This window comes from Rhinatrema bivittatum, chromosome 6 (genome assembly GCF_901001135.1).
Source record: "Rhinatrema bivittatum chromosome 6, aRhiBiv1.1, whole genome shotgun sequence".
In the NCBI taxonomy this organism is placed as follows: Eukaryota; Metazoa; Chordata; class Amphibia; order Gymnophiona; family Rhinatrematidae; genus Rhinatrema; species Rhinatrema bivittatum.
Window position 1 is genome coordinate 100,419,945 of NC_042620.1, and position 20,706 is coordinate 100,440,650.

Here is a 20,706-nt window from a genome sequence, read left to right on the forward strand (position 1 = left end):
TTTAAAGGAGGCTGCATGTCTAATGACTTTTGGGTGAGCATTTGTTTTTTGTTTTTTTTTTACTCTCTGTCCTTAACTACTTAGATGATTTTCTCTATCCAATGACAGTGCTCTCAGGAGAGTGATTATTCACATTAGAAAAGGCATAATAAGGATCTGCACATTGAAAGTGATTATTTATAGAGCCTCCCAGATGTCTACCAAAACCAAATTTCTACCCGAAAGAATTATCCATTTACTGGATGGGAGGAAACAGAATAGCAATTGTGGGTTTGTAGCTCCCCCATGTGGGAGGCTAGAATCATGTGTTCTTAGAGTATAGAAGCCTCTGCTACCATTTTAATGTGTGGATGACCCTCCCAGGAGGCAGCATGACTGATTTGCTGTTTCTTTTAGTTATTTTTCCTGGAGGGCAACTGTGGGATCTATAGGGCTGAGACCTGAGTAAAGAAAGGAGACAGGAATTTTGGAAACCTTTTTTCTGTTTGTGAGAGGGAAGTTTTATCCACTGTTTCTGCCCTCATTGTAGGTTTTCCTTTTTCTTTAAGAACATTTTGAGTTTTCCCAGAGGGACTCAGTATTTCTTTAACATCGGAGGAAGTAATGTCTCTCATAGAGAGAGAACCAAAGGACCATTGGTGTCTGCAGGGAGGAATGACTCCACTGTCATTATCAGAGAAGAATGGAGAGGAAGACCAGTGGCACCATCCAGGTGCATCCACTATCTCAAAGGAGATCTAAGGGGAGAGGGAAATATTTTCATGTACCATTCAGGTATGAAGGAAGGAGGAAGAGGAATTTGAAGTAACAGCACTAAAAGGTATGGACACTGGGACTTGAAATATTTAGTGTAACTAGGATCTTTTTTTTTTAATGTTTTGTTTATTGGCATCAATATAGTCCTAATCCAACATAAATAGAACAGTATATAAGATCCTAATCACAAACCACAAATATGAAACAGAATTCTTTAGGACCCCAGTTTTTACCAGCAATAACCCTTCACAGCCATTCCATATACAGATACCACATTCATCCTCACCAACAGCAACCAATTTGTCGGACAATCAAGCAAAATGAAACTAACCTTTCTGCACCTTCATATTGTAGAAATTACTCATTACCTGCTTCCTTAATAGTTCTAATAAAGCAGACAGTTGCATAAGTTCTTTCCAATTCCTAAATATGGTCAACTCATCACTATTCCAATGTCCAAGAATAAGTTTCTTCACTAGAAGAGAAAACTAAAAATTCCCTGCCTCCCTGTGATAAGACCTGCGTTCTTTCAAAATGACTCAAATATATCACCTTTCCAAATAAGTCTGCTGAGCGGTCCACAATATTTTCCAGATATACATTTTTCTCCAAAAAGACTGCAACTTGTGGTATTCAGTAAATATATGAAGAAGAGTTCCACTCTAACAGTTGCACTTCAAACACTCATCAGAATCCCACAACTTCATTTTAGCATCCAGTACACAAATGAGATGAATACGATTAATTTTAAACTGAATTTCTCTCATATTAGCAGATACCAGGTATATATATATGAAAGAAAAAGCTTATGAAATATCATTAGCCTCTAAAATAAATCCCAAGTCTTCACTCTATGCCTGGGCTAACTTCATAAGAGCAACATACATCACGTTTTAGTCATCATAAGTACCCAGTTACTAATCTTATTAAATTTAGGCAAAGTATCAATAAAACTTTCCTCAAAGAATGTAATTTTAGTATAATCCCCTTGACAAAATTGTTAAAAATAATGACGTGCCTGCAAATCATTTTTATGATTATGTGAAGGGTTATCAGACTGCTCCCTTAATTGTTGAAAAAGAATATAGGCAGCTCAACTTTGGAAGTAGATGACTAACAATATAGTCCCTTTTCCTCCCAAATATGAAATAAGGATTTATTTATGAAGACCAGATGGAAAATTCAAATTACCCACCAAAGACAAAAAAAGAGTAATTGAAAAATTTGTAGTTGAGACCTACCTCCATTATTTCTAAGCTTTTCTAATAGCATTTAACCAGAAACTAGAACATTGTAGTGACACCAATTTACCTTCAAGTAAATTAAATAAATTAGTCCAAGCTACCATTAACCCTTCCATATTAATAGGGTCATTCATCAAAATGTGTTATGGTGTCAACGCATGCGATAAGAACATTAACACATGTCGCAAATGCAAATCTTTGGGAGGACTGGGATCAGGGAGGTGTTTGGGCGGGATTTAGTAAAATTAGGGGCAATATCATATCATACGATAGCGTAATGCATGCTATCACACAGTTTTAACACCGGAAATAACTACACCTTTTTTCCTGTTGTTAGGCTGTGCGATATGCCCGAAATGGCCATAACGCAATTCGCAATAAATGTTTTGAATTGCATTTTGGCCATTTCTGGGCTTGGGAAGGGAGAAGATAAGAGGAGTGGAGGGGGAGAGAGAGAGAGAGTGAGAGTAACTCTGGGGAGGTCCAAAGAAACAAACCGGAAATCGATACAATATTGCAAATAGCGACCAAAAGCAGAAGATTGGTAAAACACCAAGGATTCTTTATTAGCACAAACTGTCATAAAAAGCCTCACAGTGTGCAACTATTTATGTCTCTATAGGAGGGCCATCTATAACAGGGTACCATCAAGCTAGGGTGAGATAACAAGGTACAAAATTTCATCTTTGTGAGACTTTTCTCACTTCAAATGATGTCAAATCTTCACCAAGGTGTACTGTGATGTTTGTACGTCTCACTCTACATGAGAAACTGGCCCCTAAACCACCACTAGCACCTCACCTCGACCTATTAAATGGCCCTCCTATAGAGAGATAAATTCTTCACTACTATGAGGGCCTTATAGATAGTCTCTCTCTCCAGCGCAAGATGTGAAAAATAGGGATTATCGCAGAGTGAACTTAGTTTATCGCACCACGTGATACTACCGATGCAAAGTGGTAAGTTAACGCGTGGTGCAGTAATTCTAAAATTTCCCTACACACGCCACTTTTTCTTAACGTGGGCGTTAATGCATTAATAATACATTTTGATGAATCTAGGGTTCAATTTGTTACCCAAAGAAATCCAGTCCTGGATTACACCGAAGCAAACAAGCAACATTATAAAGACACAGATCAGATATTTTTTTTTTTTATTTTCACACTTTTTTCAGCACTTCAAAGTGGATTACATTCAGGTACTGTAGGTATTTCCCTATCCCCAGAGGGCTTACAATCTAACGGAGTTATTTTCTAACACTATCGCACGCGAAAAGTTGGCACCGGTAGAGGAGGAGTTGGCGGACGCTGCGGAAACTTCGCTGGCGGTGCTATTGGGTTCAAAAGCCAGCAGCGATAACACCTCGGTGGTGCAATCGCTGCTGGTTTCGCAGGCCCGCTGCCAGCTTTCGCAGCCCGTCCCTGTCACCCGTATGTGAGGACTACCATCCTGCTTGTCCTGAGAGAACAGCTAAAACCCAATCATGATGGGGAGGGCTCTAGGAATCAGCAATATAATGTTGGAAACTAAAACAGTTAGTAAATCACAACCTCAAACCAGGAATTACTGCCCAATTTATGATAGTGCCACTTTACATAGTCCAAAAATAAGGGACCATACTGCGGCTCAAAAATAGTGAGAACCTACAAATTCTCAATATGAATCCAATTAAAATATGAGGCCAGTCTCACTGGAGGATGAACTCATTTCCTTGATGTGAAGAGCCTGCCAGGCAATGAGTAAATTTAAGGGCAACTGAAAATGAAATGACTACACAGAGATTCAAAATGTGTCCAGAAAGGCTTTAACTTCCATCTTATCCAAAAGAAGACATTTCACCTTTGTGAAAAACTTTCAGTTGCATAGGAAACTGGAGAGAAAATGTTATAATCTTCTGATAAAGCTCGGTGAAGGACGACATCAGCTCTTTGTGAGATGCCAGGACCCTTGCCAAAAAATCTGGAAAGATCAGAAACTTTGCATTTTCAAATTTCAGCTCATCTAGCTTGCGATAGGCATTCAAAAGCCTCACTTTGTCAGTAAAGTTCAAAAACTTCACAATGTCTTGCCGCAGCCAGATTCCCCAGGCCCCATGCCGTGAACACTCTCCACCAGAATTTGCCTCTCTTTCACACTTATTTCCAACACCTCTGGGAACCACATCTCACACTATTGGATTAGAGCATTAGTTTGAAGGGACTCTGGCAAGCCCAGTATGCGCACATTATTTCTCCTACTTTGGTTCTCTAAATCATCCAATTTATCTTCCAATGCTTGTTTTTTGTTTTTGTTTTTTTTTTTGCTCATCAGATCTAGTTGCATGTCATGCTGCTCCATGGTGGTAAATGCAGATTGAAACTTTTGGAGATGATCATTAACCTCTGCCGACAATGCCTTAGTTAACTCTCCTAGCAAACTCTCAGATATCCCCTCAGGAGTCACACATTTGTCTAACCGTAAGGCCTTATCAATCCCCGCTCCCTTTGTTCTACTTGACATTTCCAAGGTTTTTTTGTAAACAAAAGTATTCCATTTAGAGAAAGAAATACCTCAGAATCTAATTGTAACAAAGAGGTTCCAAAAATAAGCAAACAGTAAAGATTTACTGCAGATTCCCCAGGAGCAGAGACAGCAGATGTCTGCTCAGCACAGCTTCATCACCGGAAATCATCAAATTAGAATCCTTTTCAACTAGTGATTGGGAGGAAGCTTAAGAAAATACCTCATTAATTGGAATGAAGAAAGAACCAAAATCATCAATTGGAAAGGAGTGAGAATTAAATTATGCACTGGACTTTACCTGAGGAAGGTAGTCACAAATTTATTAAGATAAGCAAAAGTGTAAATATTTTGACTTGTAGGTATAACAGGTTGTAAAGAATTGCTATTGACTTCACCTTCTTATCAGTAAAAGTTATGTTGGAAACTACTACTGCTTCCAGCATGCTTACTGCTGTAGTTTATAACTGAATGCATATCAGTGATGTTTACATGTTATGGTCCTGGGCTGGGCCCCAGGACCTCCACTTACTTTAAGGCCGGCCCGGGCCGCTGAATCGCCGACTAGGCCCATCCTGGCCTCGGCCGCAGCGCTCCCTCTTTGAGGGAGACGCTGGCAATCCACCGCGTCTGGCCCCGCCCCCTAGGCGCGCGCGTGCGCAGGGACTCTGAATTTAAAGGGGCCAGTGCGGGAAGCCACAGCACTGCCTCCAGATTATGTCAGACGCTGCAGGGTCAGTCTGGTTAGAGGGTTCACTCTGGTTAGAGTTGCTAGTTGCTGCTTTGGATCCCTGATTTGTCTTCGGTTCTTGACTCCGGCTTCCGTTCCTGGACTTCTGATTCAGCTTCCGTCCTTGGCTTTGACTTCAGCTTCTGACTCCTGGCTTCCGACCTTGGCTTGTCCACTGACTTCTGGCTTCAGCTTCCGTCCTTGGCTTTGACTTTAGCTTCTAACTCCTGGCTTCCGACCTTGGCTCGTCCACTGACTTCTGGCTTCAGCTTCCGTCCTTGGCTTTGACTTCAGCTTCTAACTCCTGGCTTCCGACCTTGGTTCGTCCACTGACTTCTGGCTTCAGCTTCCGTCCCTGGCTGGACTCCGGCTCCTGGCTTCTCTTCATCCACAGGTACCTGGTTCTTCGCCCACCAGGGGGACTCGCCTAAGTCCCAGCGGCTCGGGTCCTCACGGGCTCCTCCCAGTGGACCGTGGGCTTGCAAGGGTGAAGCCTTCCAAGGGCCATCTCCTCAGCTCCACTCCAGGCTGAGATGTCCACTGTGGGTTCCCACAGTGCATCACCATCCGTCTCAGTCAACTCAAGGGTCCACGTTCCTAACATTACATGAACTTTACAATGAGATTTGAGTAAAAGCAATGGGGTAGATTTTAAAAGCCCTGCGCACGTAAATCCTGCCGGATTTATGCGCGCAGGGCACTCGAACGCCGACACACCTATTTTGCATAGGCCGCCGGCGCGCGCAAAGCCCCGGGACGCACATAAGTCCCGGGGCTTCGTAAAAGGGGCGGAAGGGGGCATGCCTGGGGTCAGGGGGCGGGGCGACGGTTCAGGGGCGGGCCGGGAGGGCGGTTCCAAGTCCCCCGGCACTGCGGCCTGTGCCAGGGGATGGCGAGGCGGCGCACACAAGTTACGCCTGCCTCAAGCTCTTCGGTTCTTCTATAATTCTTACTAAGTTTGCATTGTTATTTGTACCCACATGTTCAATGTATTTTCTAACTTTAGTTGTCTGTAAACCAACGTGATATGTACTAGTACATGAACATCGGTATATAAAAGCCTTTAAATAAATAAATAAATACATAAACATCCATATAGGTTTATAGTTCATAAGTTGAATTCAACAGCACTTCCTTGTCATGCAAGATTGAAAACATGCAGATACTTACTCTAAAAGACATTTCTATATTTTCTCCTCCCCAGATCTCCATTTCATCATCATATCTTCCAATGTATTCAAAATATTCTTTTGAAATTGAAAAAAGACCTCCGGCAAAAGTGGGTGTTCTGAAATACAAAAGGCTATTATTGAACTCTTAATTTTGTAATGAATAAAAGAGTAAATATTTATGGGAACAGGTCTGAAACTGTCTGCATTGGGATAGTCTTTCAGATACATTTACCCTGTACGCTTTGCTTCTTGTTTTGAAGTGAAAATACCCCCAGATACTTTTTGAATGGAAAATAATGCAGGGTTAAAAATACAAACTACATGACAAAGACATGACTCCCCCCCATCCTTTAAGGAGCACCACATCTTAATGAGGATAAAAGTATGCATGGTGTGGGTTAATGGGTGTAACTTTTAGCCCCATTGAGGAAGTACAATTTTCAGATGGCTGATATATGTAGGTAAATTACTTTTTATCAATGTAAATGGCTTTGAAAATTGCCTGCCTCATGCATACAAATTAGAACTAGCATTAACACAACAGATGTAAGATTTTTTGAGGTCCATATTCAAAGATGTATATAGATCAAATCATTTTCACCTACATAAATCTTGCTTTAAATATGCTGCCTTTGTCTGCACAAAACTTGTGTGGTTGAGCCCAGACATAAATAGGATGGGGCTGGAGGCATTGTAAAGCGATAGGGCTATACACACTTTTTTTTTTTTTTCCATATACACAGACACAAAAATTCTGCTGAATATTCAAATAAAGTTCTTTAGGAAATTTTCTCTGGATAACTCTCCTATTCACTACCTGAAAGAATATGAACCTCTATATACTTAAAAATGCCTACCTGTACTGGGACTGGTACTCTTTAATATTTTTATAAATGATCTGCAAAAGGGGACAACAAATGAGATGATCAAATTTACAGACGAAGCAAAATTATTCTGATTTGTTAAATCACAAGCCGATTGTGAAAAATTGCAAGAGGACCTTGCAAGACTGGGAGACTGGGCATCCAAATGGCAGATGAAAAATCAGACAGCAACCAATGAGAGCCCTGACTTTTACAGTTTGGAGAACAAATAAACATGGTGTAACTTGCTAATGTGGCTTTTACTACCCTTAATCAATAAGCCTTTTGATGCACCGCCAACTCTCTGCTTCCACAGCAAATGTTAGGGGAAACTGGATTTAAACACCATCCAACGAGGGCCCTGACTTTTATGGTCCGGGAAACCGATAAGCATGGGGCTAAACCTGCACAGTGCAGCAGATACTACCATAAGCATACTCTTGCTGGGCAGAACGAGTGGATCATTTGGTCCTTTTATGCCATCATTTCTATGTTATGTTTCTATGAAATTTAATGTTGACAAGTTCAAAGTGACACACTTAGGAAAAAGTGATCGACAATGAAGTTACACAATACTCAGTTCCATATTAGGAATTACCATCCAGGAAAAAAGTTCTAGGCATCATCATGAACAATACTTTGACATTCTAGACTCAGTGGGCCAGATTTTAAGAATTGCACGTGGGCGTAGATTTGTGCGCGCAACCCGGCGCACAAATCTACGCCCGATTTTATAACATGCGCGCGCAGCCGCGTGCATGTTATAAAATCCAGGGTCGGCGCACACAATGGGGTGTACGATTGTGCAACTTGCGCGCGCCGAGCCACGCAGACTTCCTCCGTTCCCTCCGCCCCTTCCCCTCCCCCTTCCCCTACCAAACCCGCCCCCCAGCCCTACCTAAAACCCCTCTTATCTTTACCTTCTAAGTTGTGCCTGCCTCCGGGTAGGCGTAGGTTGCGCGCACCAGCCAATGGCCGGCCCGCGATGCCGGGCACAGCGGCAAATGGTGGCTGTGCCTGGAGGCTCCGGCCCCGACCCCGCTCCTCCACCGGACCTCCCCACCCCGCCCACGTCCTGCCCCTTTTTTCAAGCCCGAGGACATACGCACTTCCCGGGGCTTGCGCGAGTCATCGGGCCTATGCAAAATAGGATCGGAGCACGCAGGAGGGTTTTAAAAGGTTTACGCACATAACCCTTTTAAAATCCACCCCAGTGTGACAGAGGACAAAAAAGCAAACAGAATGTTAGGAATTTCAGTATTAGGAAAGGAATGGAGAATAAAACAGAAAATGTCATAATATCTCTATATCACTCCATGGCGAGATGACACCTAAACTATTGGGTGCAATTCTGATCGCCACATCTCAGAAAATGATATAATTGAACTGGAAAAGGTACAGAGAAGGGTAACCAAAATTATAAAGGGAATGGAATTGCTCACCTAGGAGGTGAGGCTAAAGAGGTTAAGGCTGTTCAGCTTGGAGACAAGACAGCTGAAGTAGGATATGATAGAGGTCTATAAAATCATGAGTGGAATAAAACAGATAAGAACATGCCATACTGGGTCAGACCAAGGGTCCATCAAACCCAGCATCCTGTTTCCAACAGTGGCCAATCCAGGCTACAAGTACCTGCCAAGTACCCGGCAATTACCCAAAAACTAAGTATATCTCATGCTACTGATCCTAGTAATATAGCAGTGGCTATTTTCTAAGTCAACTTGATTAATAGCAGGTAATGGACTCCTCCTCCAAGAACTTATCCAAACCTTTTTTAAACCCAGCTACATTAACTGCACTAACCACATCCCCTGGCAACAAATTCCAGAGTTTAAATTGTGCGTTGAGTGAAAAAGAACTTCCTCTGATTAGTTTTAAATGGGCTACATGCTAACTTCATGGAGTGCCCCTAGTTCTTCTATTATCTTAAAGAATAAATAACTGATTCACATTTACCCATTCTAGACCTCTCTTGATTTTAAACACCTCTATCATACCCCCCCTGAGCCATCTCTTCTCCAAGCTGAACAATCCTAACCTCTTTAGTCTTTCCTCATAGGGGAGCTGTTCCATCCCCTTTATCATTTTGGTTGTACCTTCTTCAATCGCAACTATATCCTTTTTGAGATGCGGCAACCAGAATTGTACACAGTATTCAAGGTGTGGTCTCACCATGGAGCGATACAGAGGCATTATGACATTTTCTGTTTTATTCACCATTCCCTTCCTAACAATTCCTAACATTCTGTTTGCTTTTCTGAATGCCGCAGCACACTGAGCTGATGATTTCAATGTATTATCTACTATGATGCTAGATCTTTTTCCTAGGCGTTAGCGCCTAATATGAAACCTAACATCAGGTAACTACCGTATAGCATGGGTTATTTTTCCCTATTTGCATCACCTTGCACTTATCCACATTACATTTCATCTGCCATTTGGATGCCCAATTTTCCAGCCTCACAAGGTCCTCCTGCAATTTATCACAATCTGCTTGTGATTTAACTACTCTGAATAATTTTGTATCATCTGCAGATTTGATTACCTCACTCGTTGTATTCCTTTCCAGATCATTTATAAAAACAAGTTTGCTTACCGTAAACGTTGTTTCCGTAGATAGCAGGATGAATTAGCCATGCTGTCATGGGATCTGTCCATCAGGTCCGGGAGGCGGAGCTTGACAAAGCAGAGGTTGATTTTTGTATCCTCTGCGCCTGCGTGTGTGTGTTCCCGCGCAGGCAGATCTACTCTCCTCAGTCTGTGATTAAGCAGTGAAGTGTTTGAAGTACTGTGATTGCCAGGGTGGCGGGCGGGTCAGCATGGCTAATTCATCCTGCTATCTACGGAAACAATGTTTACGGTAAGCAAACTTGTTTTTTCCCGTCGATAGCAGGGCTGAATTAGCCATGCTGTCATGGGAGTCACAAGCTCCCCATTCTATGATCGGCAAGTAGTGGCAATCACTTATTGTGCTCTGCTGCAGATTGTAGGACCGTGCGACCTAAACTAGCATCTGCTGACGTCTGCTGATCTAGACAATAATGCGTAGTGAAAGTATGTAAGGAAGTCCAAGTAGCTGCCTTACAAATGTCTACTGGTTGAATGTTTCTGAGATGAGCCCAAGACGTCGCTAGGGCACGAACTTGGTGAGCTTTTGGCTTACATGAGAGAACCTCATTCCTTTTGTCATAGCAGAACTGAATACATTGGACTATCCAGCTGGAAATAGTTCTTTTGGAGACTGATTGTCCAGGTGCTTTAGGATCGAAAGATAGAAAGAGTTGTGATGGGCGTGTCGAAGAAGACGTCCTATTTCTGTAATAAGCGAGTGCTCTCTTACAGTCCAGGGTGTGAAGCAAAGCTTCCCTTGGCGTTGTATGTGGTTTTGGAAAAAACGTAGGAAGTTCTATGCTCTGATTAAGGTGAAAGGCAGAAACAACCTTCGGTAAAAATGAAGGGTGAGTTCGAAGAACCACCTTTTGGTGAAAGAACTGTAAGTAAGGTTCATAGTGTACTAGTGCTTGCAACTCACTAACTCTTCTAGCTGACGTGACTGCTACGAGGACTACCACCTTCCAGGTAAGGAATTTTAAGTGTGCTGATTCCATAGGTTCAAACGGAGGAAGCATGAGTTGTTCCAATACTATATTAATATTCCACGGAACCGGTGGTTTGGTCGTGGGGGGTCTGATATGTAGTAGACCTTTGAGGAAACGGGCAAGCAAAGGGTGAGTTGCTATAGAGCCTTGCTTATATGGGTTGTGGTAGGCCGCGATGGCACTGAGATGGACCCTAATCGAAGTCGTGGCTAGGCCTGTTTCAAATAAGGAATGAAGGTAGTCTAGCAACCGTTGAGGCGAACAGTCTATAGGTGATACCTGTTGGGCTATACACCATGTAGTATACCTTTTCCATTTATATTGGTAATTGCGTCGGGTCGAGGGTTTCCTAGATTCCATTAGGATACGCTGAGCCTGAAAGGAGACGTTCTGTTCCGTTAGCACCCACCTGTCAATCTCCACGCTGTCAAGTGTAGGGACGAATGCAGTGGGTGTAACAGCGTTCCCTGGTCCTGCAATAGCAGATCTGGGCATTGTGGTAGTCGTATCGGTGTGTCGCTGGAGAGGTGCAGTAGGTAACTGTACCAGGGCTGTCTCGGCCAGGCTGGAGCAATGAGGATCATCTGAGCCTTGTCCAGTATGCATTTTTGAATTGTTCTGGTGATCAAGGGAATGGGCGGAAACGCATATAGCAGTCCCGACGTCCATGGAATGAGGAAGGCATCCTGTACCAGCCGGAACTGGCTTGGACGAATGGAACAGAACTTTGGAAGCTGTGCATTGAGTTCCGTCGCAAACAAGTCTATCTGTGGCGTGCCCCATTTGGCAAAAATGCTGAGCACTACTTCCCTGTTGAGGGACCATTCGTGCGGGTGGAAGATTCTGCTTAATCTGTCCGCTCTCGTGTTTGCTATACCTGGTAGGTATGTGGCCTGGAGATGTATGCAGTGCTGGTGCGCAAATTGGAAGATGAGTAATGCTTCCTTGCAGAGGGTCCAGGAGCCCGAACCCCCTTGTTTGTTTATATAGAACATCGCAACCTGATTGTCTGTATAGACCATGACTCTTCGGCCTTTCAGAAATTGCTGAAAAGTCTGAAGAGCGTTGCGAATCGCTCGAAGCTCCAGTAAATTTATCTGCATCGTTTGTTCCGTTGGTGACCAAAGACCTTGCGTCTCGTGCACCTCTAGATGTGCCCCCCAACCTTTCCGCGAGGCGTCTGTGGTTAGAACAGAATCGTGCATTGGTTGTCTGAATAAAGCTCCCTTCACTAATGTGGACGGGAGGAGCCACCAGGTTACATCTCTCTTCATTTCTGCGGTGAGGGCAATTGCCTGTGTTAGTGGTTGGGAGTGTTGACTCCATTGTCGTTTGAGTCCCCACTGTAGCCGTCTCATGTGTAACTTGGTGTTCGGCACTAAGAAATTGGCGGCTGCCATGTGGCCAAGAAGAACTAGGATTTGCCTGGCCGATGAGGCTGGTCTCGGTAAGAGGTCGTGCAGAAGCTTCTGCATTTGCATTTGGCGGTCCTGTGGCAGATATGCCCTGGATTGGGTGGTATCCAGATACGCTCCTATGAATTGTAGTTGTTGTGTCGGTGTTAGGTGAGACTTCTTGAAATTGACCACTAACCCCAGTTGCTGCAAACAATGAAGTATTTGACTGAGATGGCAGAGAAGGCGGTCCTGTGATGGCGCTACTACTAGCCAGTCGTCTAGATAAGGGAAAATTGTCATACCCCGTTGTCGGAGATGAGCCACCACCACTACCATGCACTTGGTGAACACTCTGGGTGCCGCTGATAACCCGAAGGGAAGTACCCTGTATTGGTAGTGCTGCTGCTTGTAAGTGAAGCAAAGGTACTGCCAAGAAGAAGGATGGATTGGAATGTGAGTATATGCATCCTTCAGGTCGATGGAACACATCCAATCGTTGGGTTGCAGTAAGAGTAGGATTGATTTCAGGGATACCATCTTGAATTTCTCTTTTATCAGACATTTGTTGAGGTCCCTGAGATCCAGAATGGGTCGAAGGCCCTCCGGTTTCTTGGGAATTAGGAAATATGGGGAATAGAATCCTCGATTGTAGCTGCTCGAGGGTAATTGCAGTATTGCTTTCTGTTGGCAAAGGTGTAATATCTCCGTCTGGAGTTGTGGATGGTCCCGGGACGGCCTGAGGGCTAGGACATGTGGGAGATGTGGTTTGAACTGAAATTGAAGACGATAACCCTGATTTACAATGTCCAATACCCATTGATCCGATGTTATTTGATCCCAAAGGGCAGCACGGGCTTGGATTCTTCCCGGCGGTGACGGGGTGAGTGATGGTGGCTGCAGGCTCAAAAAGACTGAGTGGCTTTTGGAGCAGACGACTGCTGCTGCGGTTGTTGGCGCTGCGCGCGTGGCCTGCCTCTGCGGGGCAGATTAGATTGTTGCTGTTGATGCTGTTGCCTCTGATAAGGCTGATACGCCTGGTAGGTTTGAGATCGGTATCCTGAATACTGACGGAAAGGTCTTCTGCCGTAGGCGGATCTACGTTGGTAAGGATAATCCCATTTCATCGGCTGATAATGTGTCTGAGTGTGAAGGGATTGAACCGCCAACGCCTCATCTTTAAGTTTACCGACTGTTTCCTGTAACTTCGCTCCAAATAGGTGATCACCTGCACAGGGAAGGTTGGCTAGCTTCCCGTGTACATCTTCTCTGATGGAGCTGGATCGAAGCCATGCCGTCCTACGAGCTGCTATTGCTGTCGCGGAAGCTCTTGAGGAGGTCTCCATACCTTCGTAGACTGATCGGAGCAGGTGTCTGGAACATTCCTCCATATCATGTAGGGTTTGAGGTGTCTGAGCGCCTACAGTCAAAAGGAATCCTTTCCTGGCCTGGATGCAGTCATACAAATATTGCACCATATAAAACTGGTGGTGCATAATGCGTGTGGTAAGCATCGAGTTTTGGTAAATTTTTCTTCCTACTTCATCCAGATACCTATTGTCCTTAGTTGGCGGATAGGTAGTATGGATTTTTGGCTTCTTAAACCGCTGCATAGCGGACTCGACAACTACTGATTCATGTGGTAGTTGTTGCATAGTATATGGAGCTTCTTTTTTGATCCTAAACTTAATATCGGATTTCCTGGATACCGGTTGTATAGTTTGAGGAGTTTCCCACGACTTCAATAGTAGTCGATGGAGTAGGTCATGAGGCGGGAGTGTGGTTGGCTCTCCCGGCACATCGAAAATTTTTAGAAGCCCCAACGTTTCAGCTCTGGGGTCAGGATCTTTTTGAATTTGCAGGTGAAGGATCTTTCCAATCTTTTCCAAAAACTTCGGATAGGAGAGATCTTCCGGAGGTGAATATGGCTCCTGTTGACCTTCTGGAGGGTTGGAGGGAAAGCCTGTGGATGATGTAGGGGAATCAGAAAAAGAGTCGTCAGGCTCATGTGATACCGAAACTGCTGGAGAAATCGAGATAGCTCGTTCTACGAGGGGAGATTGTTTGTCACTAATGTCCTCGAAAGGTTCCAAAGATCCCTGATCTTGCGTGGGGCGTGCGTTATCCTTGTCTATGATAAATGACGTTTGAATGGCTTCGTAAAATCCTGACAAGGACTGTGACAGTTGCCAAAAGGCATCCTTTGTGGCCTGTGTCATCACTTTTGGTGCTTTTTGCCCTTGTTGATCTTCCCGAGGACTAGATGGATGCTGTGGGCGTTGCCGTCCCTCCCCTGAACCTGGAGAAGGGTGCGAGGATGAAAGATATATCGGGGAGTCGTGGTCCTTCCGTTGAGACAACCTTGAGGATCTAGACGTGGAAGGACTGATTTCCTTATGACTCCTATGCTTATGTCTATGTCCCCGGTCTGGATGTCGTTTTCTTCCCTTGCCATGATGAGAAGCTGACTCCTGTGAAGAGGTATGAGTTCTCCGGGAGTCATGTGAAGAGGAACTTGACCTCCTATGTTGAGAACTGCGTGAAGTGGAGCTGTGAGTGTCCGATCTTTTACGTTTGTGACTCCCCTTCTTTGTTACAGATAAAGAATATAACTTTGGATCTCTGTTAGTAGGTAACGACACAAACAATCCTGTTTGCTCCTTCGTCTGCTGTTGTGGTGGAAGGAGGAATGCCTCTTTAGAAGAAGCTAGTGTCTTCATTACCATTTGCGGCTCCGGCCCTTGTAACGGCGCCGCTTGGCCTTCCGATCTCAGTGGAGTCTCAGGCGCCGTATGGTATTTCTTTTCTTTCTGTCTTTTCAGAGCCGGCTGGTCCTTCGACGCCGTGTGGCTTTTCGGCGCCGTGGTACCCTTGGGCGCCTTATGGCTTTTCAGCGCCATGTGACCTCCTGGCTCCTTTTGGTTCTTCGGCGCCGTATGGCTCCCCGGCGTCTTTTTGCTTTTCGGCGCCGTTAGGTCGTCTGGCGCCGTGCGGCCTTCCTGCGCCATATGTTTGTCCGGTGACGTATGTGGTTCCGGCGCCCTGCCGACTTTCGGCGCCATAATGGTTTTCGGCGCCGGCGTGATCTTCGGCGTCGTGCGATGGAGCGTCTTGGAAGACGCGTCTTTCGGGTCCTTAACCTTCGGTGCCAACATGTGCCCTTGTTTCTCCGGCGCCATGGAGGCGTGTAGGGCCGGCGTCATCCCCTTTAGTGTTGTACGGCGCCGTTCCTGCTCTTCTCGCCCCTTGTCTCCCATAGGGCGCGGTGATCTGGGCCCTAGGCTCGGCGTCGTATGTCGCGAACCGCCATTACGTCTATGAGGCGATCTGCCTCGCTCCCGGCCTTGACTATCGGATTTTCGGCTATGAAGGGTTGCAGTGCCCTGCTCCCCTGTTACCTGGCTATCCAAAAGAGCCTTAGGTGCCGAATATTTTATCTTCTTCACCGGTCCCGGTGAAGAATGGGCCTCCGAAGCCTCAGGAGTGCTTAGGAGTTCTTGAAGTCTGTAGGCCCGTTGTCTTTTCGCCCTGGGGGACATTTTTGCACAAAACTCACAGTTTGAAACATCGTGTGCGCTGCCGAGGCACCGGTAGCACCGGTCATGACCATCGGTGACCGACATCACCCGGTTGCAGCGGCAGCGCTTAAACCCGCTCTTGGACATGAGGAAAGTCTTGGCTCCGCGTGCGATCCCGCGCGCGGAAAAAACAGACTGAGGAGAGTAGATCTGCCTGCGCGGGAACACACACACGCAGGCGCAGAGGATACAAAAATCAACCTCTGCTTTGTCAAGCTCCGCCTCCCGGACCTGATGGACAGATCCCATGACAGCATGGCTAATTCAGCCCTGCTATCGACGGGAAAATATATTGAAAAGCTTGGGTCCCAGGTACAGATCCCTGAGGCACTCCCCACTGCCCACCCCCTTCTACTGAGAAAATTGTCCATTTAATCCTACTCTCTGTTTCCTGTCTTTTAAGCAGTTTGTAATCCACGAAAGGACATTGCCACCTATCCCATGACTTTTTATTTTTCCTAGAAGCCTCTCATGAGGAACTTTGTCAAATGCCTTCTGAAAATCCAAAAACACTGCATCTACTGGTTCACCTTTATCTACATGTTTATTAACCCCTTCAAAAAACATGCAGATTTGTGAGGCAACACTTGCCTTGGGTAAAGCCATGCTGACTTTGTTCCATTAAACCATGTCTTTCTATATGTTCTGTGATTTTGATGTTTAGAACACTTTCCACTATTTTTCTTGGCACTGAAGTCAGGCTAACTGGTCTATAATTTCCTGGATCACCCCTGGAGCCTTTTATAATTATTGGGGTTATATTAGTCACCCTCCAGTCTTCAGGTACAATGGACGATTTTGATAGGATACAAATTTTTATGAATAGATCTGAAATTTCATTTTTTAGTTCCTTCAGAACCCTGAGGTGCATACCTTTCAGTTTGTCAATTAGGCCTACCACATCTTCTAAGTTTACCGTGATTTGGTTCAGTTCATCTGAATCATTAACCATGAAAACCATCTCCGGAAAGGATATCTCCCCAACATCCTCATCAGTAAACACTGAAGCAAAGAAATAGTTTAATCTTTCCGAGATGACCTTATCTTCTCTAAGTGCCCCTTTAACCCCTCGATCATCTAACAGTCCAACTGACTGCCTCACAGGCTTTCTGCTTCGGATATATTTTTTAAAGTTTTTACTGTGAGTTTTTGCCTCTACAGGCAGCTTCTTTTCAAATTCTCTCTTAGCCTGTCTTATCAATGTCTTACATTTAACTTGCCAACGCTTATGCTTTATCCTATTTTCTTCTGTTGGATCCTTTTTCCAATTTTTGAATGAAGATCTTTTGGCTAAAATATCCTCTTTCACCTCACCTTTTAACCATGCCGGTAATCGTTTTGCCTTCCTTCCACCTTTCTTAATATGTGGAATACATCTGGACTGTGCTTCTAGGATGGCATTTTTTAACAATGTCCATGCCTCTTGCACACTTTTTACCTTTGTAGCTGCTCCTTTCAGTTTTTTCTATTTTTCTCATTTTATCAAAAAGTTTCCCTTTTGATAGTTTAGCGGTAGAGCCGTGGATTTGCTTACTGTCTCCCTTCCAGTCATTAATTCAAATTTGACAGAAAAAAATCTAGGAATAACTAGTATACAATCAATTACATAAAATAACTAGTTATGGAATGTGATGTTTGCAATCAAGAGTTATTGAGAAATCTGAATATCATGTACCATTAAAAATTATTTTCTTTATTAATTTACAACAATGAATTTTTTTTTTTTTAGAGAAAAGACCTCAGTATTGGCAAGAGATCTGAAATTTCAGAAATATCTTGTAAGCCAACTGTTACAGTCACCGGTCTTGTACTCTCTTATTTTCAGTTTTAATAAAATAATTAATTATCTTTAAATGATATTTTATCTCAATTGTTATTATCTCAAAGTAATTTTTGTAACAGCGCCACCTGATCTTATTATGCAACTATAGTTTTCAATCACTTTGTTTTTTTTAAATTGATCCCACTTGTGGAAAAAGGAATTTTTCTTTTTAACACAGTACTTCCTTTTTTTTCTTCTTTTTTCAATTGATTCTCATTAAAGAAGTAGCAGTCTGTGTAATCACTTTGTTTTGGTCCCGCTTGTGGAGATTTTGACACAATGCTTCTTTTTTTTTTTCTTCTTCTTCTTTTTTCAATTGATTCACATTAAAGAAGTAGCAGTCTGTGTAACAATGTCTTTGGAACAGTGTCTTTGCAACAATTTGCTTCATATAATTTTCTTGTATCAGTGTCCCTGTAACAATGTTACTATATTTTGTTCATTGATGGCTGCTGATTATACTTTCTGTATCTTTAAACTGTGATTGAATCACTATAGTTTTATGTGTCACAAAAATTCTTATGGCGCCATTTCTTGACTTGCTCTATAGCAAAACACCAACTTGAAATTTTACAATTGTATTTCAGCCTATCATTTTTGCAAATCTCGGACAGGTCATTTCACACCGTTCCGCTATCAATACAGAGCATGATTTAACATGCCCTGCATCCAATATACTTTTTTTTTTTTTTTTTTTAACAACAATCCCGACACTTTGGAAAAAGGCAGGGCACTTATCTTTTGCTTGTGGTTAGCCACCTCAGTTTAAAGTTTTCTTAACCACACTGCTGTGCCTCTAGCCCAAGTTGGTCTGTTGACCACCACCAACGTGGCCAACGTTTCACCAAAAAACACTGCTTCAGGGCGGACTGATTTGAGAAGTATACTTTTTTCAATTGTCGGGCTCGGACTGAAACTAGTTAGGCACCTAGATCTGCCTACCTTAAAAGTTAGGTGCTTAGCAAGAAGGGAAATTTAATAGAAACATAGAAATGACGGCAGAAGAAGACCAATCGGCCTATCCAGTCTGCCCAGAAAGCTTCACACTTCTTTTTTTTCTCATACTTATCTGTTTCTCTTGGCTCTTAGTAACCTTTGGTTCTATTTCCCTTCCACCCCCACCATTAATGTAGAGAGCAGTGATGGAGCTGCATCCGAGTGAAATATCAAGCTTGATTAGTTAGGGGTAGTAACCACCGCAATAAGCAAGCTACACCCATGTTTATTTGTTTACGAAGACTAAATAATTCAGACTATGTTATTCAGCCCTTATTGGTTGTTTTTCTTCTCCCCTGCCGTTGAAGCAGAGAGCTATGCTGGATATGCGTGAAGTATGTTTTTCTTCTCCCCTGCTGTTGAAGCAGAGAGCTATGCTGTATATGCATTGAAAGTGAAGTATGCATTGAAAGCCACATTAACTATCATCACATATTGAATAAGCCTAATAATTGGTAATACTTATAGCCTTTGAACTGTCCGTTAATTTTACATACTCTTACTCACCCCTGGGGTTTTTTGTTTTTTTTGTTTTTTTTTTAATTTGGAGATGGCAGCCCTCCATCCTTCCGCTCCGTGAAGGTGGAACACCAACCACTGGCATCCCGCTCCGTGAATGCCTCTGTGGCTACTGCCACTCCGTGCAGTGTTTTGCTGCCTCCTCTTTATACACGTCCTCTAGACCTGATGGACCTTATCTGTTACTCTTGGCTCTTAGTAACCTTTTGATTCTATTTCCCTTCTACCCCCACCATTAATGTAGAGACCAGTGTTGGAACTGCCTCTAAGTGAAATATCTAGCTTAATTAGTTAGGGGTAGTAACCGCCGCAATAAGCAAGCTATACCCATGTTTATTTGTTTACCAAGACTAAATAATTCAGACCTTGTTGTTTTTTTCCTGTATATAGATCTACTTTTCTTCATTCCCCCTGCCATTGAAGCAGAGTTATGCTGGATATGCATTGAAAGTGATGTATCAGTCTTTCTCCCATGCCGTTGAAGCAGAGAGCTATGCTGGATATGCATTGAACGTGAAGTACCAGGCTTATTTGGTTTGGGGTAGTAACCGCCGTAACAAGCAAGCTACTCCCCACTTTTTTGTGAATGCAAATCTTTTTCCACGTTTCCTCTTGCCGTTGAAGCTTAGAGCAACGTTGGAGTCGCATTAACCGTGTGTACGTTTATTGAATAAGGGTATTATCTCTAGGCAGTAGCGGTCATTCCCGCGAGACACCCACTCTTCATTCACTATCCCACACACCTTTGAAGTCCTTCACAGATCTGGTCTTCACCACTTCTTCCGGAAGGGCATTTCAGGCATCCACCACCCTCTCCATGGTGGATGCCTGGAATACTCGAAAAGATATTGAACAGGACCGGTCCCAACACGGATCTTTGCGGTACACCGGTTAAAACCGCTCTCTCTTCAGAGAGAATTCCATTTACCATCACACATTGCCTTCTGTCCGTCAACCAGTTTTCAATCCAGGCCACCACCTCGACACTCATTCCTAAGCTTCTCATTTTATTCACCAGTCTCCTGTGCGGGACCGTATCAAAAGCTTTGCTGAAATCCAAGTAGATGACATCAAGTGCTCTTCCTTGATCCAATTCCTTGGTTACCTAGTCAAAAAAGTCTCCGTGAAGAAATACTTCTTTACATTGGTTCTGAGTCTTCCTCCCTGGAGTTTCAAATCATGACCCCTGGTTCTGCTGATTTTTTTCCGACGGAAAAGGTTTGTCGCTGTCTTTGGATCATTAAAACCTTTCAAGTATCTGAAAGTCTGTATCATGTCATCTCTGCTCCTCCTTTCCTCCAGGGTGTACATATTTAGATTCTTCAATCTCTCCTCATAAGTCATTCGATGAAGACCATTCACCCTTTTGGTCGCCCTTCTCTGGACCGCCTCCATCTTGTCTCTGTCTTTTCGGAGATATGGTCTCCAGAACTGAACACAGTACTCCAGGTGAGGCCTCACCAAGGACCTGTACAAGGGGATAATCACTTCCCTTTTCTTACTCGATATTCCTCTCTCTATGCAGCCCAGCATT

General features: G+C 43.8%; 1 protein-coding gene across 13 annotated transcripts in view; it reads right to left on the reverse strand.

Annotated features, from left to right (window-relative positions):
• The window catches only part of GALNT3 (polypeptide N-acetylgalactosaminyltransferase 3), a 296,872-nt gene that overhangs the window by 98,058 nt on the left and 178,108 nt on the right, over positions 1-20,706 (reverse strand). For all 13 annotated transcript variants that reach the window (XM_029605654.1, XM_029605651.1, XM_029605645.1 and 10 more), the window contains one exon: positions 6,400-6,517. In XM_029605654.1, the coding sequence (XP_029461514.1) occupies positions 6,400-6,517 (118 nt within the window). The remainder of the gene's footprint in view (positions 1-6,399; positions 6,518-20,706) is intronic.